The sequence below is a fragment of the Ochlerotatus camptorhynchus genome, unplaced genomic scaffold, assembly GCF_037179485.1.
Source record: "Ochlerotatus camptorhynchus isolate MF236.1 unplaced genomic scaffold, CSIRO-AGI_Acam_v1.1 ptg000485l, whole genome shotgun sequence".
Classification (NCBI taxonomy): domain Eukaryota; kingdom Metazoa; phylum Arthropoda; class Insecta; order Diptera; family Culicidae; genus Ochlerotatus; species Ochlerotatus camptorhynchus.
The window spans coordinates 318,786-345,737 of record NW_027040970.1 but is presented as its reverse complement, the minus strand read 5'-3'; the positions used below and the strand labels follow the sequence as shown (position 1 = coordinate 345,737).

Below are 26,952 nucleotides of genomic sequence, written 5' to 3'. Positions count from 1 at the left end.
CAGGCATCCGGTTAAGATCAGCATCGATGACACCTACCGTTTGGTCTTGGGTTTGGTCACGTTTGGCCATCAATTATGTTGCCAAATCTCCGGCAAACAATCATAGAAGCAGGTGCTCAAGAAAGTGACAGTTCACATCACAAAATACACTAAAATAACATCAGCATAATGCTCGATAATTCTACCACATCCAAGATTATCGATGAATAGTGGCAGGTACTTGTTATTATTCATTAAGACTTTAATTTATCTTAAAAAATCGAAATTTCGAAGCAAATTTAATAGAAATCCGTTGTATGAAATGTTAAGCGGATTACTTTCATCGCCTTTGAACGAAACGGACAGTGTGTTTCCATCCTATTCCATCTTTTTATTCGAGACCACCCACCCCGGATGCAGTTTTAGCATAAAGGTAACTCTAAGACTAGAAGGTCCCGAAGGAACGAGCTCAACTTTTTGGCTCAGCTCTGGTACTATCTTTGGTCCCAAGCTAATCGATGCACCCCTCGAAACATAGGAAACGCCTTATTTTATCTGTCAAATTTTCATAGCGAATCAAAACAAACATAGTGTAGTACTGGAATTTAAACTAGAATGGGGTACGTTAATCGATTTGCTTGGGACCAATAGGCTAGTCAAGTAGTGAGCCAATTAAAAATCGTTAGTTTCGAATTGATTGTTGGTTTTAGTGCTGAACGAAGCAGCCATTTTCGTCGTTTTGTACTTGAATAAAAGTCGTAAAAATGTGGAAATAATCGAGAAAAATCAAACCCCATAACGAACATGCATACCTATTTTTGTAAGCAACATTTCTTGCAAGTTGACATTCCGAAAGTGGTATTGGTTTGCGTGGGTGTACTTTGGTTCGCGTGTTATGGCCTTAGAAAGTTTGTTTACAAATGCTTTTGTGACGTTATCAACTGTTATGCCTGAAATACAAATCATGACAAGTTATTAAACCATGTGATTTTACTTAACCCGATCGCTCATCTCTTGGAGAGTTATGATCGTTTTTCCATGCCTAAACATATATTTTTTAATACACTATTTACTTTGGCCATGACAAATTTAAGCTTAATCACCGCTATTTCCAAGGCATGAAGATTTGAATTAGTAGTTGAGGTGGTCATGTTGTAGCATTTGTTCCTACCACTCTATTATGTGGAATTAGGCCCAACAGTACTGCCAACATTTACTAACATAGCAAAGCAAATCTATCGACTGGAGTCAGTCACTTACATTCTTGAGCAGTTTGCACTATGCAACTCAGTGGAAGACCAATCGATATCCTCACTTTGCTAGTTCGATTTTTCCTCGTTTAACGTTCGGTTCGCGTAGTGTATTTGTTCGATTTTTTTCCTTCATTTATAAAATTTACCAATAAAAATGTTGAACATTCGGCAAACGATCATTGCATGTGGATAAATTGGTCCTTATGGATAGTGAAAATTCTTTCAAAGTGTCACTTTTGTATTCAAATTTGAGTCAACCGTCAATTTTGAGTTCTGTTTTAAGCACCTCAAGATCAACGATAAAAAATGAAATCGAAGCTTAGGAAGTGGAAAAAACTTCGATTTAGACTGTGATGCTTTACAAAGCAAACTGTTCCTCAGGAAGTAGTGGTTCGCCGATTGGATAAATTAGTCTCTCTACAAGTTTTAAGGAAATAAATTCCCATCAAACTCCGTTCTACGAAACCACCCATTCAATCAACGAATCAACTGTCGTCAGATGACCTAGAAGTGCGCACTCTGCGGAACGGTTGTCTTTCTCCGTTCTGGTGAACAATTCGTCACATCGAAAGTAGTGTGAAAACCATTGACCATCAACCCTTCCTGGGTTGATTCTGTTTATAGCAATAGTAAGATTCATGGCTGAGGATTTATAAAAGTTTCGGAACAAAGGCTTCTTAAAGCCTAAACAGGTGAATGAACCATCACTATCAACATGCCATCGAAGTGGATCCTACTTCTGATTCCACTGCTAACTTACCTTCAGTCGACATTCGGTGCAAAAAGTCAACGGTAAGTTGTGTGATTATACTACTATAGTTCGGTAGCGATTACCGCGTTGTAAAGAGGCCATTTTGTTTCCCTAATGTTCGCGATAAATCAACCGCAAAAATAAACTAGCTGAACTCACCAGTGCCTCTCTCGGATCCCGGACGAAAGTCAGTGTGGATGTTTTCAATGTGATAAATGTTTATCGCGAATTCCGTCTAGAAATTATGTAAGGATGGTGCATGGTGACTGATGTAAACATTGCCTCTAGCAGTATACATGTTCTCACCAGACTATTATTTTTTTCCTTCTTTCGTAGTCAAGGACGATTTTATTGTATGGTAGTACATTAAGGGAAGATCAGCAGTGTTACACAGTGGAAGGGAAAACGTTTCACAGAGAAACCTGTCACATGTTAAACAGAATGGTGAAATATAAGTTTATTTTCGTTTTGTGCATGTGAAGCACGTGACTTTTAGAGTAGGTTAAGATTTAATTTATCATAGCATCAAAATGTGAAAGCTCAATCACGACCTATATTAAGAGCTCTGCATAATCTTCGAAGTCAAGTTATGAGAGCTTTCCATTTATGATGACAGCTGACGAGTGACTGTTGACGATAAATGAAGAAAAATTCATCGTAGGCGATTTGTCGATCATAAATATCGCCTTCCATAGCGCCCACCTTAGCAAGTGAGTCAGCCATCTCATTGCCGGAATCGAGCAATGAGATGGGACCCATGCAAAGGTGATGACAAAAGATCTTAAAGATAAAGCACTTAGAAGCTCTCGTATTTTTATGAGAAAATACGAGGAGTGCTTTACCGCCTCATGGAGCGAATAGCCTCGACAGAACTGAGACTATCCGTAAAAATAAAATAGTGATCTGGTGGTAGTGAGGCGATCGATAGTATAAAGCCGCCAACTCAGCAATATATACGAAACAGGGAGCTTGAAGCATTCGAGAGGCGCTATGAAATTCGTTATAAATACCAAAACCAGCGGACGCCTCTATTAGTGATTCATCTGTGAAGAACGATCTTGCGGAATCAACTTGGCCAAAATTTGCAGCAAAAATTGACGGAGCAATCATGGAACGATGATGCTCTGGGATTCCGCGAATCTCTTGCGTCATAGATAAATTAAAATTAACTGAATTTCCGAAGTTGGAGAAGCTTACATGATGAGGATTATGCTGTGAAGGGCTGACATCCTGTGTTATGTACACGTAGTACAATGACATAAAACGAGTTTGAGGGTTCAGCTCAAGAAGCTTTTCAAAGTTTTCGATTACCAGTGGGTTCATAACTTCGCAACGGGTGAGGAGCCTGAGGGACAATTCCGAGAACCGATCCGATAGTGGCAACATGCCCGTCAACACTTCTAGACTCATCGTATGAGTCGAGTGCATGCATCCTAACGCGATACGAAGACAACGATACTGGATACGTTCCAGTTTGAAGATGTGAGTTTGAGCCGCCGACTGGGAACAAAAACTACCGTATTCTATAACCGATAAAATCGTTGTCCGGTACAACGTTAGAAGATCTTGGGGATGAGTTTCCACCACGTTCCGGTAATTGTTCGGAGAAAATTGATCCTTTGTTGGCATTTTCGTCTCAGATACTCAATGTGGGATCGCCTGGTGCATTTGGAATCGAACCAGACCCCAAGATATTTGAAAGACATAGAATGAGTGATCGGTTTACCCAAAAGTTGAAGCTTCGGTTGTGCTGGGCTATGCTTCCTAGAAAAAAACGACCAACTCAGTTTTCTCCGAGGAGAATTCGATACCTAGCTCGATAGCCCAAGTAGACAAATTATCTAAGGTCCTTGCAGGTCGACCCCTTTGGGCCCTGTTATAGACACTACGCCGTCATCCGCAAGTTGTCTCAACGTGCAGTTGTCACTTAGTCAATTGTTAATTTCTCTGACGTAGAAATTATACAAAAGGTGGCTTAAACATGAACCCTTGGGGGGACCCATGTAGCTAAATCGAGAAGCTGTTTGAGTTTCCATGAAAAAAGCTAATATGTTTCTCTGACAGCAAATTGTACAAAAAGTTATTCATTAATGGAGAAAGGCCACAAACGTGGAGTTTGTCTGAAAGGACTTCAACCGATACTGAATCAAAAGCCCCCTTAATATCCAAGAAGAGAGAAGCCATTTGTTCTTTTTTAGCAAAAGTCAACTGAATTTCTGTGGAAAGCAACGCGAGACAGTCGTTGATTCCCTTGCCCATACGGAAACCGAATTGAGTATTTGAGAGTAGGTGGTTTGGCTCAACCCATTTGTCCAAGCAAAAAAGGATCATTTTCTCCAACAACTTTCGAATGCACGATAAAATCGCGATGAGACGATACGAGTTATGATCTGACACGGGTTTTCCAGGCTTTTTAATGGCTATAACTCTCACTTGCCTCCAATCATCCGGAACAATATTTATCTCCAGGAACTGAAAAAAATAAGTTCAACGTCTGGGAGGTTCTTCAACAAGTTGAACTTGATTCTATCAGCAACCGGAGCCGAATTACCACACGAAAGGAGCGCGAGTGAGAGCTCCAGCATTGAAAAAGGCTGGCTGATCTCGTCTACCGAATTCGTCGTTTCGCGAGGAATCATCTGTGCCGGCACGGAATCAGGGCATACTTTTCGCGCGAACTTTTTTTTTTTTTTTTTTTTTTACTTTATTATAGAGATTTTTAGCCATAGGCTAGTTCATCTCTTGATCGCGCGAACTTGAGAATCCAACGATCTGAGTATTCCTCGCACTCGTTGTTCGAAGATCGGTTACGTATCCTTCGCGCCGCGTTCCAAAATTCATCGACATTTCGCGCGATAATCCGTCCACGAATTGCCGCCAATATCCACGGTTCTTGGTTTTGATGAGGCTCTTGAGTTCGCGTTCAAGAGAAGAGTACGCTTCAAAATGCACGGGTGTTTCGCGTTTCCGGAAAAGCTTAAACGCGTCGGAATTTTTACGATAATTCTCAGTGCATTGCTGGTCCGACCAAAGGGAAGGAGGTTTCCTACGGAAAGACGTTCCGACCGGCCGAGTTTGAGCTCGATGCATGCTGTCCAAGATTAGATTGGAGAGGAAGTTATATTCCTCCAATGGTGGAAGCCCTTCTACCGACGACACGGCTTCCTCTATCGCGGTCTTGAACGTTGCCCAATCGATATTACGGGCGAGGTCATACACGACGTTAACGGATTCCGACGGATTGAACCCACTGCACAGTGGTCCAGAATGCAGATTTAGGTGGAATGATATGTTTTGAGCCTGAAATTGAAACTTTAGACTAAAAGTCTCTTCTACAAAGTTGTTCCTTATAGTTAGGCCCTCATTTTTATGACAATGAATTCTAGGGTGGTTCCTATTATCATTAAAATCAAAAATTTAACTTTTTTGTTTGAATAAATTAAGGTATACATTCTTTGACAAAGTTATAGCTGAGCAAATTTGAAGCAACTTTATTGAAAATAACTTTTTTGTATCTCTTAAATTGGCCGATTTAGAGCTATTTTCTTGAATTGAGTTAGGGTGGCTCTTGAAAAAACAGTTTTTTTGTTCTAGTTTTCTTATTTCAAATTTCTCAGCAAAGGTGTCTTGGAATAACTTTTAGATCTTAAAAAGGCGCAAGTTTTTGCTACACAAAGCTTGTCAATATCTTTCGCCGATAAAGAGTTATTAACGTTTTTATACTAAAAATATGCACTTTTCAAATGTTAATATCTCTGGTTGCGGCAAAAAAAAAAAAGTTTTTTTACGGCATTTGAAAGGGCGTTTGTTATTCTCAATAATATGACAAAATTGGAGGTACGTTATTTTTTAAATTCGTATAAAATCAATTTGAATTTATTCATATTTTTACTATATTTGGGTATATCTTTTTTATTAGAAGAGATACAGGCAACAAATTCAGGTATAAAACATTCGTCTAAAAGAGTTTTAAAATTCTCTAGAAGATAACTTTTATGAGAAATCTTCTAGAGACTTTTAAAACTCTTTAAGACAAATGTTTTATAGTTGGATTTGTTGCCTGTATCTATTCTAATAAAAAAGATATACTCAAATATAGTAAAAAATATGAATAAATTCAAATTGACTTTATACGAATTTAAAAAATAACGTACCTCCAATTTTGTCATATTATTGAGAATAACATACGCCCTTTCAAATGCTGCAAAAAAACTTTTTTTTTTCCCCAACCAGAGATATTAACATTTGAAAAGTGTATATTTTTAGTATACAAACGTCAATAACTCTTGATCGGCGAAAGATATTGACAAGTTTTGTGCAGCAAAAATTTGCGCCTTCTTAAGATCTAAAAGTTATCTGAAGACACCTTTGCTGAGAAATTCGAAATAAGAAAAATTGAGCAAAAAAACTGTTTTTTTTAAGGGTCACCCCAACTCAATTCAAGAAAATAGCTCTAAATTGGCCAATTTAAGAGATACAAAAAAGTTATTTCCAACAAAGTTGCTTGAAATTAGCTCAGCTATAACTTTGCCGAAGAATATATACCTTAATTTATTCAAACAAAAAAGTTAGATTTTTGATTTAAATGATAATAGGAACCACCCTAGAATTGATTATCATAAAAATGAGGGCCTAACTATAAGGAACAACTTTGTAGAAGAGACTTTTAGTCTAAAGTTTCAATTTCAGGCTCAAAACATATCATTCCACTTAAATCTGCATTCTGGACCACTGTGCACTGGCAATCGAAATTTTGATCGGCAAGTGATCACTACCGTGGGGATCTTGGATCACATTCCACGTGCAATCCAACGATAATGAGTTAGAGCAAAGTGTGAGGTCTAATTTACTTCCATTCAAGGATGATCTAGCCAAACGTGTTACTTCTCCATTGTTAAGAATTGTCATATTGAAGTTATCACAGAGGTCATATATCAAAGTAGAACGGTTGTCGTCATGCAGTTCCTCCCAGCCTGTACCGTGAGAATTAAAATCTCCCATAATCAACCGTGGAGTCGGAAGAACTGAACAGATATCTGAAAGTTGTTTTTGATTAATTGAAACTTGGGGAGGAATATACATAGAAGCAATACAAAGGCTCTTGCCTTTAAAAATAGCCTGACAGGCGACAACTTCAATACCAACTAATTGTGGAAGATTCACTCTTTAGAAGGAATGGCACTTTTTGATCCCTGAAAGTACCCCTCCTCCACGCAAATCCTCACGATCCAGTCGAATAATGTTAAAATCATGAAAGGGAAGATCGATATCTGAAGAGAGCCAAGTTTCAAAAAGAGCAAATGCAACACAATCATTTTTGTGAACTAAAAACTTAAATGAGTCTAATTTAGGAATAAGACTTCGGCAATTCCACTGTAGAACAGTGATCATATCCCCGACCTTGTTTGGAAAATTATCCATCGAAGGAAATGATTACTGCAAGGAGGGGCCACTTCAATGTCAACTGCTTCAAGAGGGTCTTCACAGAAGGAAGCATTGACAGAACAATGCTTTTGAGAGGATCAGAAATATTGAGCTACTTGAGGATATCGTCCACAATGTTATCAGATGAGAACAACCCAGATGAAGAAGGGGCTTCTGTTCTTAAAACTGGGACATCAAGGGTTTTGGATGTCCCCGGGAGAGGTGGAAAATCCTGGGTATAGTCAGTTCTGCGGAATCCAGTAGGAGTAGAAGTCTCCTTTTTTCACCACTCCTTGATTTGGGCAAGCTGATTTGGGGTACTTCATTGTCAACTTTCCGCGAACGGATGCGTTTTCGTTTCCGCGCAGAAAAACGGAAAGAAGTTCCCTCCTCAGCCAAGTCAGAGTCAGTCTCGTGATCAGACAAAACAGCAAAGAGATTTTTGTCGTTGGTTGATGGTGTGGCTGTTTTTAGCATTTCTGCAGAAGACTACCGGGAACGTTCCTTAAGTGAGCGTTGTAATTTCTCCCCGCGTTGTTTGTACACCGGGCACAACGAGAGACCATGAGGAGTTCCCTTACAGTACACGCATTTTGGTGCAGTGATTGTGCAGGCGCCATCCTCGTGCTTCTCCCCGCATTTGGAACAGCGTGCCTTGCTGCCACAGTTAGAGGCCGTATGTCCCAACTGCTTACAGTTTTGGCAGTTCATGACCCGGGGAACGAACAAGCACACAGGTAGTCGAAGTTTTCCCAGCTATATGTAGTGAGGAAGGGCTGAACCAGAAAAGGTCACACGAAACGAGTCTGTGGGGGTAAAACTCTTTTTACCCTCGCTGATAGATACTGAGCCCAGTTTTTGGACATCCAGTATCTTCATCGGGGGAAGCAAACGGTTCTTGAAACGGCCAACCGCCTGCTTCTCCAAGATCTCGGGGGTCAGACTCGCTTCGGTGACCACACCTTCGATCTCCACATCACGAGCTGGGATATAAACTCTATACTCGAGCGTAAAGAGCTGGGAGACAGCTATCTCATTAGCTTGCTTCAGGTTAGAGACGGACACACGAAGTTTATTGTGCCTAACCTTCGTGATTTCGGTCACGGCCGAGAAACGCTTCGTCAAATCATTTGAGATTTGAACAACGTTCAAAGGTTTAGTTTTGGGCTTAAGGTAGACAACCCATGGGCCAGTCGAGTCATCTGAATAGGCTCGCGATTGGGGTTTTTTTTTCTGAGCCTGTCCTTTGCCAGATTGAGACGACGAACCAGGGATGGCATCATCTGTCTTCTGAGATGACGTACGTTTTCGGCTCTTCTTTCCATCGCATGGCAAAGCAGTGTCATCTTCCGACAAAACGTCCATTTCGTCTTCCGAAAAAATGTCCATTTTGCCGTACTAGTGTGAGCGAAAAACGCTCTACCACTGAAACGATAATCAAAATTACTCAAACACAATACACGAAAAAAAAACTACAAACACAGAAACACAAACTTAAAATTTAACTGATGAGTAGACTGCCAGTGAAAATGGTAATTTTTAATTTCGCTAACAAACCATATACAAAATGTTTATTGCCTCGAAAAATGACCCTATGCAAAATTTGAGCTCAATCGGACATGATTTTGAGGTGGCGCAAACGCGTCAAAGTTTGACTTTTTTCATTCTCTAAAATCAGACATCCCAGTTCGCTTTCAGCTGTTGACGCCGCGGCAGTTGTGTCTCTCGCTGTCGATTAAGTTATTATTTGGTTTGCTTTGGTTTTTTGCCTGCAGCTTGATTGCTTTGGGGTTGCCGTTGAAAACAACAATTTGATGATGAACTGCCCATAGGGGACTAAATGCACTCTCCTTCTATCTCGGTTGCTAGTTGACTGGTCGATTAACATCATGACATGACATAATGAGGTCGAATGTCATGTGAATTTAAAAAAATTATAGTTATTTCCAACATTATAATATGCTACTCCAAGTGGGCTGTAATGCACTCCATAGAAAACGTAACCTCCAAAGGCACAGGATGTGGATCCCATTCAGATGGAATCAACTTACCGCAATGTAGAGGATAAAGCATCTTTTATAAGGTATGGGTCTGAAGAATCGTGGGAAGGCAGATGAGATACGGATTTCACTAGTGAAGAATTTCGTTCAATTTGTACCACCTGAAGTCCCCAACAGAGATCATGCCTCTACCTTTTCGATCATATAAGAAATTCTGAGTTAACCTTAGAGATCTTGAACGTCTTTAATGATTCAAAAATCAACTTAAAATGGCTTTATGGTCAATTCCGAAGGCCTTATGGATTGAACTCAATCTATAAGATATTTGTAAAGGTCTTATATTCATCTTTATTATATAAATATAGAATCTTTATGAAGGCCGATTCAGGAAATTTTATGACTAAACTTGTGGTCCAGAAAACTTATAGACTCAATCTTTTCTCGATTCAATTCTATAAAATCACCCTTGGTTTTTAAATCACAGAGCCAAAAATTTCATTGAACTAGATTAATAAAACAATATTCCTCTCTACATTACTTTCAAAACATTGCATTGAGATAACCGGGGATGAACCAGTCTCAGTTTAAAAGTCTCCTTAATTAAGGAAGAAGAACACGAGGACATATTTAGATAAGGATCGGTTTATTAATCTCAGGAAAACGGCAGATTTTGATGATATAGATGAAAACAATATTGGAAGACTAGCTTGAATCTTATTTTAGGAAATAGGGTATTCGTAATGGAAATTAACATGAGTAAATATTTTTATTTTTTTACCTTTTATTTATTTGTCGTCAAACAGTGTAGACCGTTTTACAATTGTTGTCTTAAGAGCTATGTTTACAATTTTGTCTTTGTTTATATTTTTTATAATATGTCTTGAGAACAAGTTAAAACATTACTTCTAGCTGACGTTATGCGAGGAATTAAAATATTGCTTTAATTTGGTTTTTGTCATTGTAAAGTCAATGTTATCGCAGTGCTTATTATATGTATCCATCATTTGGTTCAAGGGTCCAAATTTGGCATAATTCGTACGATGACGATTTGTAGCAAATATATTTCTATTTCGTTAATGCCTAGATGGTGTATATAAATTTAAGGATGACAATAGTTCTATTGAATCAATGCGATGTGATACGATATCGTTTACGAAAGAAATCATAGCAAATTCACTACGCTCTTTCATTGTTTGGATATTTATGAGCATACACCGAGCTGTGTAAGATGGCAGAGAAAATACAGTCCAACCTAACTTGCGGAGTGCATACAATCGAAACTGCTTTTGAACGGGCTCTATTCATTCTTCGTGTGTGATTGAAAAAGGTGACCAAACTGTGCTGCAATATTCTAATATCGATCTTACATAAGCAATGTACAATGTTTTTATCGTATGCGGATCGTGAAAGTTATAGCAGAAACGTTTTATGAAACCAAGCATGTTGTTAGCTCTGTTAATAATTGTTTTATAATGATCGGTGAAAGTAAGTTTTGAGTCCAAAATAACACCTAGATCCCTGACTCTATCACACTTTTCTACGATATGGTTTCCTAAAGTGATTATTATATCGGGTAGGGTTCGTTTTCTACTAATGGTAATTGAGTTACATTTTTTATATTTAATTGTAGCAGGCTTTTTTGGCACCAAGTATGGAATATCTGTATTTCCTCTTTGAATGTGATGATGTCTTTGGCATCTTTTATTTCCAAAAAAAGTTGCCTTATCAGCCTTATGGAACAGAAAGTTACCCTAAGTTATATCAAAAAGTAATGATGATTTTATACAATCGAATCACGTCACCTCTGATATCCTTTTTTTTCCCTTGATTTGTTTTCCGTCGATCTAATTTTTCGTGCTGAGCACCAATCCTACCGACGCCAGGGAGTTCATCAGCTCATGAACTCATGGACCGGGGATCAACGGCTTTACTTCCTTTCCAAAGGAAGGCGTGATCAGAGATTTTATGCCTCAGAAAATCCTGGCGGCGCCGACTGGGATTGAACTCAGACCTTTTGGGGTGAGAGGCAAACCACCTCTGATGTACCTGTTGCAAATGATTCTAAATATACAACTTGATTATTGCGTTGTCATCAGGGAATCAAAACAGAGGAAGCAACCAACAATAAAGACAAAACACTTGCAACGACTGCCACGATAAAGTCTATCTGTACTATTGTAGCTTGATCAAACGGTGAAAGGAAAGTGATAAAATTGCTTACAATCTTTGTTGCAACAATTGCGGCTAACTTCATAGCTTGATCGGTAAGGTGAAATGACAACCCCTATTTATTTACTGCGTATGTTATGAAGACAGTTGCAATCAATTTATGTTCCTCTTGAAGATGGCTGGAGGGACATCCGTGCCGCCTTAGGTAGCACTTCTGCAGCGGCACTAGGTACTGCGATCCCGGACCGAAGAAATAACTGGTTTGACGGCGAATGCAAACTATAAGTAGAGGAGAACAATTTAGAATGTAAGAGAATGCTACAACACCGCACGAGATTGAATGTCCGGGGAAACAAGCGGGGAACAGGTAAAACTCGGTTTTTTCGAAGAAAGAAGCGTCAGCAGAAAGCAGTACTATGACGAGCACCTCAACGGTGATTGCAACAGAAAACACGGCAACAGACCTTGGCGCACGCGCAGAAGACGACAGGCTACTTGACCCTGATCTCCAAGAAGTTTAGGAGGAGATCGACTAGAACGCTGGACTGGGTAATTTCCAAGATTTGTGAGGAGAATTTTTTCGCGATTCGGTAAGTTCTGCAGAAATGCGACGAATACAACGTGCCCAAACATCATCGATTTCAAATCCGCATACGACACAATCGATCGAGATCAGCTGTGGCAGATTATGCACGAGTATGAATTTCCGGATAAACTGACGCGATTGGTCAAGGCGACGATGGATCGAGTGATGTGTGTTGTTCGAGTATCGGGGACACTCTCTAGTCCCTTTGAATCTCGAAGGGGGCTACGGCAAGGTGATTGACTTTCGTGTCTGCTATTCAACATCGCGTTAAAAGGTGTGATCAGAAGAGCTGGGATAGACACGAAAGACCCGATCTTCAGGAAGTCCATCCAGCTTCTTGGCTTCACCGATGACATCGACACCATGGCACGGAGTTTTGAGATGATGGCGGAAACGCACATCAGGCTGAAGCTAGGCGGATTGGACTTGCCATCATCTCATCGAAGACAAAAAACATGAGAGGAAGAGGTTCTAGAGAAGACAATGTTAGCCTCCCACCCCGAGTTCAGATTGACGGTGACGTGGTCGAGGTGGTCGATGAGTTCATGTATTTGGGCTCACTGGTGACCACCGAAAATGATACCTGCAGAGAAATTTAAAGACGCATTAGACAGGGAATCGTGTTTACTTTGGACTCCGGAGAACACTCCGGGAAAATAAAATTCGCCGCCGCACGAAGTTGACTATCTACAAGACGCTGGATCTACGCTAGATCAGATGGATGACGGAACGTGGAGGAGGCGAATGAATCACGAATTGCACCAGCTGCTGGGAGAACCATCCATGGGCTGGGCACGTCGTAAGTATGCCGCACGACGACCCAGTGAAAATGGTTCGCGAAAGCGCGACCGCTTAATTTTGTCTCCCTGCTGTTTATACCTCGGGCAGTCAGTTAGGGTATGCAGGCTCTCCTTGCAGTACACGCATTTTGGAGGAGCACCGCAAGGGCCCTCTTGATGCTGCTAGCCACACTGATCGCAGCGTGGTTTGTTCGAGCAGTAGTCCGAGGTGTGACCAAGTTGTTGACATTTCGAGCAGTTCATTACCCGAGGTACAAACAGACGTACAGGCAGCCGAACCTTGCCAATAGCGACGTAGTGAGGTAACGCTGAACCCGAAAAGGTCACACGAAACGAGTTTGACAAGGAATAAGATTTTTTGAAGCCTACAAAGGATACTGACTGCATTGGAAGGCAGTCCAATTTCTTCACCTTTGGCAGAGCACGGTTTTTAAAGATTCCGGAGGAATCTGGACCCAAGAAATCATCACTAGTCAAACTCGCTTCGGTGACCACTCCTTCAATTCCTACCTCACTACTGGGTATGTAGACTCGGTATTCCAATAAAAAAAGCTCGCACGCAACAATTTGGTTAGCCTGCTTGCGGTCATCAACGGTAACGCACAGTTTTATTGGTGTTACCTTTGAAAATATCGGTAACGGCCGAAAAATGTGTTGTTAGGTCCTTAGAGATCCTCGGAATGTTCAAAGGTTTTTGTTTGGGCCGGAAAAAAAAAACAACCCATGGGCCTTTCGAGGCCTCTGGGTAAACCTTTAGGCGGGGGAGCGCAGAGATTTTCGGAGGCAATGGTGTGGGGAGTGCAGGTGGACGAGGAGGAGATGGTGGGGGAGAGGGCTGTGGGCGATAAGTTTTCTTGGGATATGCTCCAGTATTTTTGCTGAAGAGCGAGTCAACTGGAACGTCAAGGGTTTCCATTTCCACAACTTCCTCTAGACTTTCGTGTGAGGTGGAATTAAGAGTTTTGTCGTCTGAGATGGAAAGCGACCATCCCCCGCCTTATCATTATCAGTTTTTTGTATTTTTTTACTATTAATTACAGTAATGTCAAATAACATCAAAAATGGAATAAAATATATATATATATAAATACATATGTATATATAAACAAGTTGATATAGTTTCAATCTACTAAAGAATAATACATAAGAAAGAAAAAAAAAATTCAAGAAAAAAACAAAAAAAAAAAAATTACACATATATTTATACTATTTACAAAATTTTGGATCACCCTAAGTGATACGAAAATAAAAGAAAAAAAAAATCAAGAGAAAAAAACACATTATACGTATACTATTTACAAATTTTTGAATCACCTTAATTAAACACCAGCCTAATATTGGACCAGGGAAACAAGGGAGATGCGATACTGTCGAGAACAAAACAAGCGACACGATTTATGCCTATTGCACTGAGGCGGCAGCAGACTGGATAGATATAATTGTTTGATCCAACGGCTGCAGAGTCAATAACCTCGTTGCTGGTGTGCCTCGGTCGACTCGGTAGGCAATTTGACGCTCTTTCGTTGTTGCTATCGATGGGGTGATATACCGATAGTGGTGATGATTTTACTGATGATGTTGCGATGATTCTGGGTTAAAGCTGGACCGTAATGAAAGCACTCGGCATATCATTAACGGCTTCCTCACTCGCGCACTAGTTGTCTTAACACTATGCCAACTAACTTTGGCGAGAAAAAACCCTCGCGTGGGGAAAAACTCGAAAACTCAAATGATAGTGTCGTACAACGAGACCGATGCGACTTGACCGGCTCAGCGTGCGAGACGGAATGATTTGATCAAGCTTAATAACCTCTGATTGTCCTCAACATGTTACTGTTTGAAGGGTCAAAAACGGGTTTGGTGCATCGATAGGTGCCCTGGTGGTCCCTCCCCTTCCCATCATTTGTTGGTTCATATAATAATATAATGTTTTTTTTTATGCATATGCTATCATTTTTCGAAAGTATATACGGTGAATTAACTTTGATGATGAAGTAACTTATCTAACTGATAACCATCTTCTTTGTCTTTTGTTGGCCTTCTTGTAGGTGGTTGACCTAAGGTCTCCTATCCCCCGATGGGACTGCCATCTTAGGTTTTGCTTCCGGGGAAGCGCATTTCTTATTCAACCGCTGGATGCTAGTCAGACGCTTTTTGAATCGCACCTCCGTGGTGGACAGACGTTCGGAGGCGAAGCATTTCCTCTACCGTCGTGCTAGGGTTACCGCGCACCTCCTCACTTTGCTATTGTCGGATTGACAACATTGCCCAGGCTACGCCACCTAGCTGTGTCCATGTTTCAGCTGGTAGTCGTTTGTAATCATATGACTCCTGGAGACGTGAGGTAGGGACTTGTGAGGACCGGAGCTAGGAATTACTCTCCTTTCAGGTTGTCAACTCACCATTTTGTAGCCCAGGCTATACTGCACGCTAAGATGCACATACCTTAAAGTCGGTAAAGAATACCTAGATATCGGTAAAAATCACCCATAATCGAAGAAAGTGCACATACCTAAATTATCGGTAATCTTGGATTACCAATAATTAACGTTAAAAATATCCAAGTTAATAGTAAAAATAGCCTATTTAAAGTAAAAAGTAACGATTTTTACCGATAATTTTAGGTAATTGTTGCTAAGAGTGTGGGTTTAATCGATCTAAGTGTACAGCCCGACCGCTTCGTAACATTCTCATGCTGAGACTGCGTTGCACGAACAACGAGTGTTCAAATGTGACTTCCACCCAACGAGGCCGTGTATTCTGATTTACACTGGGCGGGGGGTCACGTGCTGTCAAAGCAGCCTGCTGATCATTCTTGTATGAAATTGGTTCCAAACGTAAACAAACCCTGTAGGTTTCTTATGGCTTGTTTACGTTTGGAACCAGTTATGCGAGGTAGGCGACGATTGTTCGTCTTTGACAGACAACTCCCCCCCTCCCCCTTGGATTTACATCGTAAGTGACGACTTGAGTGTGAAACAATCGATAGAACTATTTCCGCACATCGACGGTACGTGAGCAAATCAGCGATCATCTCTTTTGCCAGTGGGGGCGGGGGGAGATACCCCTCACCATTCCTTCCCAACATGGGAGTTTGGTAAAGGAGATGATAGCCCGATTGCCTTACTCAAAATTGACCTTTGCTCACTTTTTACTGTCTAAATACAATTTTCACACTGCTGTACCCTAGCGGAACTATCACCTTTATACTTTCATCTTCTCATCTATCATATAAAATGAACACTTTAAGCACAGACAAACATTCATAAATCATTGAATATTTTTAAATGTAAAACATCGTCGCTAAAACACTACCGCCATCTGTTGAGTACCTTGTGGTGAGTAGTACGCTGAACAGATGGCGGTATTGTGGAAACGTCAAACGCAAGGGAATTGACTATGCGCGCCACAGGTTGCGGTACTACCAACTACGATACTTTTAAATTGACCGTTAAATGATTGTTCGATGAACAACTTGCGAGTGTTATGTCGAGTCTGATATTTGTCGATAAGCATCTCCAACTATGTAAATCGTTAACTTCACGCATGGAGTAAAACAAACATAATTAGTTAAGGTATTGAAATTCTATTGTTGCACACAAGAAGGATTATTCAGTAATTCTTTTAGATAATTAAACGTAACTATTTGGTGTACTTAAGATATGAAACGTTGCATACCTTTCATATCCCTATAGACAATAATCTAGGACCAAGAGTGAAAATGTGATCCAATTGTTGAACATCAATGTTCTTCCATTACATTTTGCATGGTTGTAAATGTAAATTTTGCTTGGTTGATAGATGTATTGCAATTCATCGATTGATAAAATATTGACCTTCATCTTCTTGCACAGATTTAATAATTCTATTGCATTTTGAGCCAGTAATAGCCTTTTTGACAACTGAGGATTATTAGCTGAAAAATTAATAAATCGCCTGAAATCATATGCACAATGTCGAAAATACTTAGAACATGTTTTATCACAATATTTCTTATGCTGAATATCAAAAACACATGTTTAATCATTCAACAACTCATCACTGATTGACATGTCACCATGATTGGTAAAATTTATGGTCATAGATAAATGCTGCATAGTAAACAATGTGAAGTGTGCATCAATTGGGTGGTGCGCAACAAATGGCAAATTACTCTATATTGCAACAAAGCAGACACACGCTAACTTTAAAGCACCCACTAATGGGTAAAAAAGACCCATTTTGAAGAAAAGTGTCTTAACTCATTGAGGGGTATTTTTTTTACTAATTAATGAGTAACTGTTACTGCAGCTTAATTGATTACAACTCAAACTTTATTGCTCGAACCATGCAAAAAGTCTCACAAAAGAGCATTTTTCTGTCAAATCTTCTTGATGTCGTCGGAGTACTGCTTTCTTACTTTCGTAAGAAATAAAAGCATAATTACACATTACTTAATCATATTTCAAAGTATTTTGCTAACAATAATGAACAACTTGATAAAACTGGATGTATTCTCAAAAACATGAAGATTTGCAAGCTTTATCTGCTTGACTGGATGCGTTCCGTTTAAACTGAAACAATGGCCTCGCTGGCTCCAAGTGATGATGCAATCTTCCATATCCTGATATATTGTATGATGAACGCAAGAGATAACATAATTGTATTAATGTAATTTACATATCCCATTTTTAGAAATAACTACGCTAACTACTCTGACGTAGGAGAACTTTCCAAACACCACGCCGTAAGTTTATCGTTATCAGATATTCTTCCACTGCATCACAAAACATACGATAAGAATCGAGCCCCGAAGCTGCTCGGTCAACCAACTGTAGTGTATTTTCACGTTACAGTCCTCTCTATAGATTCTATCAACGAAGAATCAATGGTAAACTGTTTTCACCACACTTGTTTGATATCTTCTAATGGAAATGTGATTGTTTGCAGACGTACGTAGCGGACATCTTTTTGGCACAAAGCTGGCGTGATCCTCGGCTACGATTGCCGGAAAACATGAGTGAGGAGTATCGGATATTGGACGTCGATTGGCTGCACAACATCTGGCGACCGGATTGTTTCTTTAAGAATGCCAAGAAGGTCACCTTTCACGAAATGAGCATACCGAATCACTATCTGTGGTTGTACCACGATAAAACGCTACTATACATGTCCAAATTGACACTGGTGTTGTCGTGTGCGATGAAGTTTGAATCTTATCCACACGATACGCAAGTATGCTCAATGATGATCGAAAGTTGTAAGTATGATGAGGTTGTGGGTTGCACTATGTCGTTGATTGTCGGAGACTGGTTTGCTTAAATAGTTTCTTTAATTTTTTTTATAACTGTTAGTATTGTCGAAACTGTACATTTTGTAACTAGGATCTGAAAGTATCGATGTATGTCAATTTTGCACTGGTAAGATGGATGATTTTCTTGGTCTTACGATTATTTAAATTTCATTTGAAATTTACCAGGTGAGTTATTATCAACTTTATTTTTTTACACGGTGAGTACCATATAGCACTGAAATATGGCCATTTAGTACACAAATCCGGACACTTTTACATTTTCAATGCCTACCAGGCTCAACATAGCGTGCAAGTTTTATGATTGTTTGTTAGTTGAGGTGGGCACTAAACCTGCTAAATCATACTTCCGGAAATCATTAGGTTTTCTAATGTAAATAATTTCAGATTAAAACAAATGTTTGTACAGTTGTGCATTATATATTTGGCATTTACCCAGTGATAAAATTTAATTGATTTAAGTTTTGTTAAGTTCATCATCATAAAGTGTGATTTAGCGGTTAAATCGCTAAGAAAATCAATGAAGAGATCGATCAACAATGATAGGCCCTTCCTCGTGTTACGTGAGATTTCCGAAAGTATGATTTAGCGGTTAGCGCTTTATGTGCCAACCTCTGAGTATGGTTCAAAATCATTACTCATATATATATTATTGCATAGTAGACGTAATATTGAAAACAAACAAAAAAAAAATGTCCGGATTAACGAACCTACCGATATTCGGTGTATTGCGGTGATATGTTTAAACATTAGGTCTGTTCCCGTACTTGCTATTCTGTAAGATTCTACACAGCAAAAAGCAAAAGCATATTAACGTACTGACTATACCATATTATTTTCATACAGCAACTTACAGAAAGCTTCAGCAACCTACAGCAATAAAGCAAGTACGGGAACAGACCTATTAATTGTCATATCTTTTAATGTTCTGGAACCTCGAAAGGACTTTATGGAAGCCTTAGCATGAGACTTCAAGAGCACAAATGTCAGTTCCCACAAAACACACCAACATGAAATTGCTACTCCTTGATTGCTGCGCTACAACAAACATATAGTAGCAATTTCATTATTGTATGTTTTGTGGAAGCTGACATTTGTACTTTTGAAGTTCCACACTAAGGCTTCCTTAGAGTATCACCTTAACGGAATCCATTGTGAACAGTTTTTAGACTCAAAAAGCTCTTCATAAATTATTTCCATTTGTTTTATCTTATTTCAGGAATGAAAATTTCTCCAACGAAAGAGGAGAAGGAACTCACAAGTGAGTAAGAGGAACTCACTCTCTGAGCTAGTTTCGTTTTCAGTGTAAAAATTGCATGCAACCTGGTGTAGTTTAAAACTTGCATGCAATCTGGTGTACTAGCGCCGACGAGCTTTATGGTGAATATTATTTCTCGTACTTGAAATTACCCATTGAAGAAAAAGTTAGAGTCTCGCGCGCTTATTACGGATTGAGGACTGAATTTAACATATGATAAAAAAAAATGAACTTTTAACCTTGTTTGGATGATGCTTCGAGTAAGTAGTTAGTTTTCTAGCCAAATGTCGGTAGCTCGTGAACATTCCTGACATTGCTGAAAATTATGATAGCATCAGATTGCGGGGTTGCTGGTGTAATAGGATGCTTTGTTGATTATTCATGGACTCTTCTTCGTTGGGCATGCTTGTGAATATTTCTGGATCAACAATAGAAAAGGACCCATCAGCATTTGTAAACAAACAGTTCAAAAGCCCTTTACTCACAAAGCGAAGGCCACCCACGTAAACCAACACCATCATCGGATAGGGGAAACTTCTATCTACACGATGATGGTGTTGTTTTGTGTGGGCGGCCTTCGATTTGTGAGGAATGGGCTTTGGAACGGTTTGTTTACAAATGCTGGTGGGCCCTTTTCTATTATTGATCCAGATTTGAGGTGGACAAAGAGGTGAACAATGAAATGAACGCAAAAACTTTTTCACATTGATATCGCTGTGAAGCAACTGACAAAAATGTTCAGGGAATTTATATCTGTAACTGTAACAAGTTCGTTTTTGCTTGCTAATCTGGTTAAGATGTCATACTCAATTATTTAAATCATTCAACTAAAAATTTTGTAGGGGTAAGAGGTGAGGTGAGACCATAATCATCATCATCATCCACGATTAAAATTTTTTTTTAAAGAAAAGCTGCTTAACACATAAAGAGTATGGATCACCCATAAATAAGTAACTGCAGCTCATTTATGAGAAACAACATCTCGTAAAATGGGTAAAATTTTACTAATTTAAATAGTTAAGCCACTTCTTTTTGTAATGGGTAAACATTTACTCGTTAATAGGATGCTGCACGCTGACGTCACGAATGAACGCTATGAACCCGCATTCATCAGTTTGACATCCAGTGGTGGTTTGTTAACATTTGCTTGTTAGTCGATTCAAGTGGATTTGAGGTTTTAAATGAAAAGAATTAAAAGATATGATATCCGAAAAATATTCTTCTCCTAAAAATCTAAAAAAATGCATACCATAATTAAAAAAAAAGTCCATTTTTTTTTTCGAAAGTCCATGTAAGCAAACCATTGCCAGATGTCAAAAAGTGAGGTTAACCCGACGGTGCAGCTCCCTATGGGTGCATCCAAGTTAGAGTGTACATGATTCAAGTAGTGATACGAGGAAGCATTTCTGTACTTGGTAGGAGAAGACGTGGTAAGAACGTCTGACGGGGTAAAGCGAACCCCACACGTATGAATATATTGACGCGAAGGGGAATTATTGACAATAATATTGATGATGTGAATACAGAATTATTGTCAATACCGATGTATTGACGTCAATATAGGATGTATTGACAATATGATTATTGTCAATACCCATGCATTAATTATGTCACGCTAAATCGAGCAAAAATTAAAAATATACCATATTGTGAAAAATGTGTTTTTTTCCTTGATTTGTTTTCCGTCGATCTTGTTTTCCGTGCTGAGCACCAATGCTACCGACGCCAGGGAGGCAGCTCCCACACCTGGACCCTACCTATCGACCCATCAACTCATGAACCGGGGACCAACGGCTTTACTTCCCTTCCGAAGAAAGGCGTGATCAGAGATTGTATGCCTCAGAACATCCCGGCGGCGCTGACTTAGATTGAACCCAGGCCTGCTGTAGTGAGAGGTAATCACGCTTACCACTACACCACCGGCACCGCTATTGTGAAAAATGTCAACCAGTGGTAATACGGACCACTTTTGACGGGGTAAAAGCGTCACCCTTCATTATCGCGTAGTGACTTTGATTGAAACTGAAATTGTGTTTTTCCAGATCAAGTATTAAGTGACGTTCATTTCTCTTAGCTATAACTAAGATGGATTCATCCAACTATGGTGAGATGTGACTATTCGTATTAATTTACTTTTCAACAATAAAATAAATTTAGTTTTGCTACCGGGTGGTATCCGGAACATGTCAGTTGTCAATGTGGTCCGCCATACTCAATTTAAACACCAAGGACAATTTTTTAGAGTTCTCATGTGATTGACTTGTCGCATGATGGATTTCGAGTTAATACGATTTTGACCACTTCCCGGGGGTACCCGGAACATCATATTGATATTGATCATATTTTATAATTCTCATGCGATTTTATTTGTCACAATATAGGTTTGTATCGGTTTTTGATCATTTCTAGACTTATGCTCACCGAACTTGTTGTTACTGGAAAAGTTATTAACGATCTGGTCAAAAATTTCCGAAATAATAGACTAAGATTGAGCCCATTGCTAAAAATCTGCTATTTATCAATTTTATCTAGATGAACGCGGCATTCGGACGGTACTAACAACAATCAATACTAAAATAACGATTTTAAATTGGCTCACTACTTGACTAGCCTATTGGTCCCAAGCAAATCGACTAACGTACCCCATTCTAGTATAAATTCCAGCACTACACTATGTTTGTTTTGATTTGCTATGAAAATTGTAGATTTTTTTTTTTTTATAAAAGTGGAGTTTTTATCGTCTCAAGCAAACCGTAAGGTCCTGCGTAAATGTTTTTGTCAATAATAATATAGTTACTTATAATTTCATGATCCGTCAAAAAAATAAATTAAAATATATATGTATTAGCAGTTTTAAAATGAATTAACAACTGTTATTGAAATAGACGTTGAGAAATCCATCTGGTTTGGCTTAGAATATTCAATATATATTTGCTTTATTGAGCTTAAATTAGTTATGTTATAAAGCAAATTTTCAATATTTATTACATTAGACTCAATATATCAGGTCTGCCCAACCTTTCAAAACTTGATTTTTTTAGATGGCTGTATCTATTTTCGATAAACATGTTGCAAGCTGCATTTTGATTCTTTCTTATTCATGATGGGCTAAGATTCATAATTATGAATAAAATTGGACTAGAATACGGTTTGTTGTTCGATCTGTTCGTTAACTTGTATTAGAACAGTACAGCCGGTGTTTAGGATACTGTTCGAAATGATGAAAAGTGGACTGTATTTTTCGATAGGTAACTGCTTCCCGAATAGATGAAGGGAAATTAAGTTTCTCTTGTGCAAATCTAAACACTTCATTTCAGTTTCTTATGCAACGATACTAAATTGAAGGCAAGAACATATATGTATGTGGTGAGATATGTTGCGAAAATGGCGAAAAAATCCATTGCTTACATGTGTGAATCGAACTCAAACCTTCCAGTACGCTAGACGGGTGCTCTACCACTATGCTACCGTAAACTTGATGCTACCCTCATCAATCTTACGAAGCGGTGCTATGATAGAGACGGTCCAACTCCCCTAGTAAGCGGGATGTGATTCATCATTCTCGCAACATACTCAACCACCACATGTACTCTTGTGTGCCTACCAGTATCAGAGTGAGACTGTTTTAAATCTCCATGGTGAAAGGTTGATCAGACCTTTCCTTGCTGCAACTGGTGGATCCGTTCGGGGTAGGCCTCCCCCTGCACTAACTTCACCAACTGTTGCAAGGCGGCAGTCTTCTCCGCATTAGGTTTTGCACCGTCGGGGTTAACCTCAATCTGATGACAGTTTAGTGGTACTGTTTACGTGGACTTAGTCGATTTTTTCTTGGGTGGATTTTCTCGATAATTTTTCAGACTGCAGTGAGATGTAAACCACATTTCTGCAATGTTCACGAGCAAAATCCTTGCAACGCGCTGTTCCTCGATAATTTTATAGTTTTTTTTTTCCTTTGGTTTGTTTTTTTTTTCGTCGATCTTGTTTTCTGTGCTGAGCACCAATGCTACCGACGTGCCAGGAAGGCAGCTCCCACACCTGGACCCTACCTATCGACCCATCAACTCATGAACCAAGGACCAACGGCTTTACTTCCCATCCGAAGGAAGGCGTGATCAGAGATGTTATGCCTCAGAACATCCCGGCGGCGCCGACTGGTATTGAACCCAGGCCTGCTGGGGTGAGAGGTAATCACGCTTACCACTACACCACCGGCGCCGTTACAATTTTCAAGTTAAAATTCCGAAATTTTAGAATTTTTTTTTCGACTAACGACTAAGTGCTTGTAAACAGTACCACTGAAGTGTCAAAAAGGTTCAGCCGATTAACACTGAGTTTATTCGTGACGTCACGCTGCAGTACCTAATAACTCATCTCCTCTGTTCTCGGAACTTCAGGATACTGATGAATCTCTTTACCCATACCAAAACACGAACCATTCGTCGATAAGAGCTATGTTCACGAATATCGGGAATGATTCAATGGGTTGCTCGGCACCAAGGTTGACAGCTACTCGAATTTCAGGGATTTCTCAGGATCTTGGAACTCCTGTGAGCACATAGCTTCGGTACTTGACAAGAACTCGGGACCATTTCACCACAAGGTTGAATTTTGAAGATCCTTTGGCATCAATCCTCTCGATATGATGTGCGCTGTCCCTTCAAGATGCCACTCCATCGTTGATGTCAACGACTGGATCTTTGTGACACGATTTCCCAAAAATAGCTTGAGTTGTTCTGGAAGCCGGTGGATCCGGTGGCGATTGTAGAATTGAAACAGAGTACGGTTTGATCTGTAGAAAATTTTCGCTCCACAGTGCTCAAACGGTTTCAAATCAGGTCCTGATTAGCCTAACAAAATTTAAACTCATTTGATAAGAAATAGAATTGGCACAAACTATTCGAAGTTTTTATGGAAATTACTATGACCGAACTTTTTGTTCATTGTCTTCTACCCATTGTCCATATTGCTTTTTCGAAAAAAATAATTATATATTTATTTATTATATTTTTATAACTATTCTTACGTGAAATTTTATAAGCTACAACTTTGCGGAATTTTGTTTTTCAGCCAAATGTCGAATTAAATTGTTATTAATTGTTTAAGAGATAATCTTAAGGCATGATCAAGCAGCTGTTCTGTGGGCAACACTGTATTCTGCAGTGTGACATAGTAGCCATAGTAGCTATTCTTCGCACCAGAAACACCAATGTTGCCTGCTGAACAGTTGAATGAGCATTATCATAAAGCATTAGTGAGTTGAATCATTCATAACTTTTGTTCCTTACATTTGATTGAAAAGTGGTTTTCAACAAAGTTGTAGTTGAGAATTTGCTACAATCACTGCTATCATTTTTGAAAGCATAGTGATGTGATGAATTTTTTGATAGATATGAACAAAAACATAAGTTTTCCCATAGTAATTCCCATATAAACTTGAATTGGTTTGTGCCAAGTCAGTTTCTTACTAAAGTAGTTCAAATTTTGGGAGACACAAAAAATTCATTTGGAACCGTTAAAGCACTGTGGAGCAAAAATTTCAAATTTTGCCTCAGTCCAATGTTCATGTAGTTCATATGTCTGTACTTGTTAAAACGTCATCGATGTACGAAGCTTCAGCCACAATCTCCGTTGCTCAAGGAAAACGTGCTGTTTCGTCGATAAAAAGTTGCTTCACTGCTCGAACCGCTTGCACTGGTGCACTCGCTAGTCCGTAAGTTACCGTTGTAAGCCGATACATGATTGGACATGATTACTTCATAGTATTTCCTTTTCACAAAATATTAGATCAGTATTTATAATTATTTTGTGATTAGACTGACAAGTTCCACGTTAGAGTGGTCTATAAAATCGATTTTTTTTTTCAGAAGTGACTTTTTTTTAACTCATAACTTTTGAACCACTAGGCCGATTTCAACGATCAAAATATAAAATGAAATGTAAAAGGAAAAATATAATGTAATTAGAAAAAAAATTGAAAATTGAAATCTTTATTGAAAAAATTGATTTTATTTGTTTTTATTTTTTATGGTTTGTAGACAGAGGGTGCGATATATTTTTTTATATTTTTCCTTGTAATTTAAGGATTTTTTACACATCACAAAAAATATTTTTTGAAGTTATCAAGCTCTGGGTTTTCAATCAATACTCCTATGCGACTAGACTACCATGCGTCTTCATTGATACATAGCTAATATAGTCACATAATTTATACCTATTTGATTTGATGTGTATTTATTGAGTGAAAACCCAAAACTAGTTAACTTCAAAAAAATAAATCTTAAAAACGAAAAAAAAAAAACATATCGCTGATTTTTTAAATGATGTGTTAAAAAGCCTAAATATGCAAGTAAAAATTTAAAACAAATTAAGCCCTCTGTCTACCAACCATGAGAACCATAAAATTTAAAAACAATTTTAAAATATCACTATGTTTTTCCTGAAAAGTATTTTATAACCTTATATTTTATAGTTTGATCTTAAAAAGTGGTTCAAAAGTTATGAATTAAAAAAAAAACAATTTTTGAAAAAAATCGAGTTTTTTTTACCACCTCAACATGGAAATGGTCACCCTATTGACGAAATAAAAAAAATACGGATCTCATATTTTGCGATTATGAACAAAACTACCAATTTTTACGAAATCCTGAGAACCAGTATATCGTTTTGCTATGGAATGTCTTTATAAACATACGTTTGTATGCCTCTTTGAGCCTAACAGAGTGCTGAATGATTGCCTCAATGAGGCTTTTCGTATATAAAATTCCATTAAAGCATTCTGTCAGTTGAAATAAATAGAAATAAATTAATAAATATATAAATAGATAAATACAAATAAATTCAGGAACTTTTGTCTGGAGATCTTTTTTTCTAGGAAGGTGCTATGGGGATTCAGGTTGCTAATACAATATGTAAAATATTATTGTCAATAATGATCAACCTTATTTCATGCTAAGTGCATCCATATTTCCTCATTCCACAGTAATACTGCATAAATGCAAAGATATCTATATTGTTGGTCAATGGCGATCAAAACCGTGCAGACTGAAAAACAATAGCCAATAAACATGCCAAACACCAATCAATTGTCACACCTTTGTATCATCAAACTGTCATTTACGTCTGAGAATCCACGGGCACAATAATTGTCATCAGTTGTCTGCGACCTCGAAACGCGCTGCATGAATTATAAACTAAATATGAGCCTGGGTGGTCTACAGATTTCCCGTTCCTCCGTCTTTACACTACCGCTGACTCTACTTCAGAGCGAAATTACCGTTGATTACCATTGTTCATGATTATGATTATGATTATAAGACCATCTGCGGGTTTAGAAGGCTTTGAGTCGTCGTAGCTTCACTATATGGAACGGAATGGAAACATGGATAAACAGTATGAAGGTGATTTCTCCTATAAAGTACGGCTGAAAGGTGCACCACAATGCA

General features: G+C 38.7%; 1 protein-coding gene across 1 annotated transcript; it reads left to right on the top strand.

The window, feature by feature from the left end:
- The first annotated feature begins 1,329 nt into the window (after window positions 1-1,329).
- On the top strand, window positions 1,330-18,263 carry LOC135712486 (glycine receptor subunit alpha-2-like). Its single transcript, XM_065235429.1, has 3 exons — window positions 1,330-2,024; window positions 17,637-17,832; window positions 17,892-18,263. The coding sequence occupies exons 1-3, from the start codon at window positions 1,948-1,950 to the stop codon at window positions 18,261-18,263; spliced, it is 645 nt and encodes a 214-aa protein (XP_065091501.1). The 5' UTR covers window positions 1,330-1,947.
- The last annotated feature ends 8,689 nt before the right edge of the window (window positions 18,264-26,952 follow it).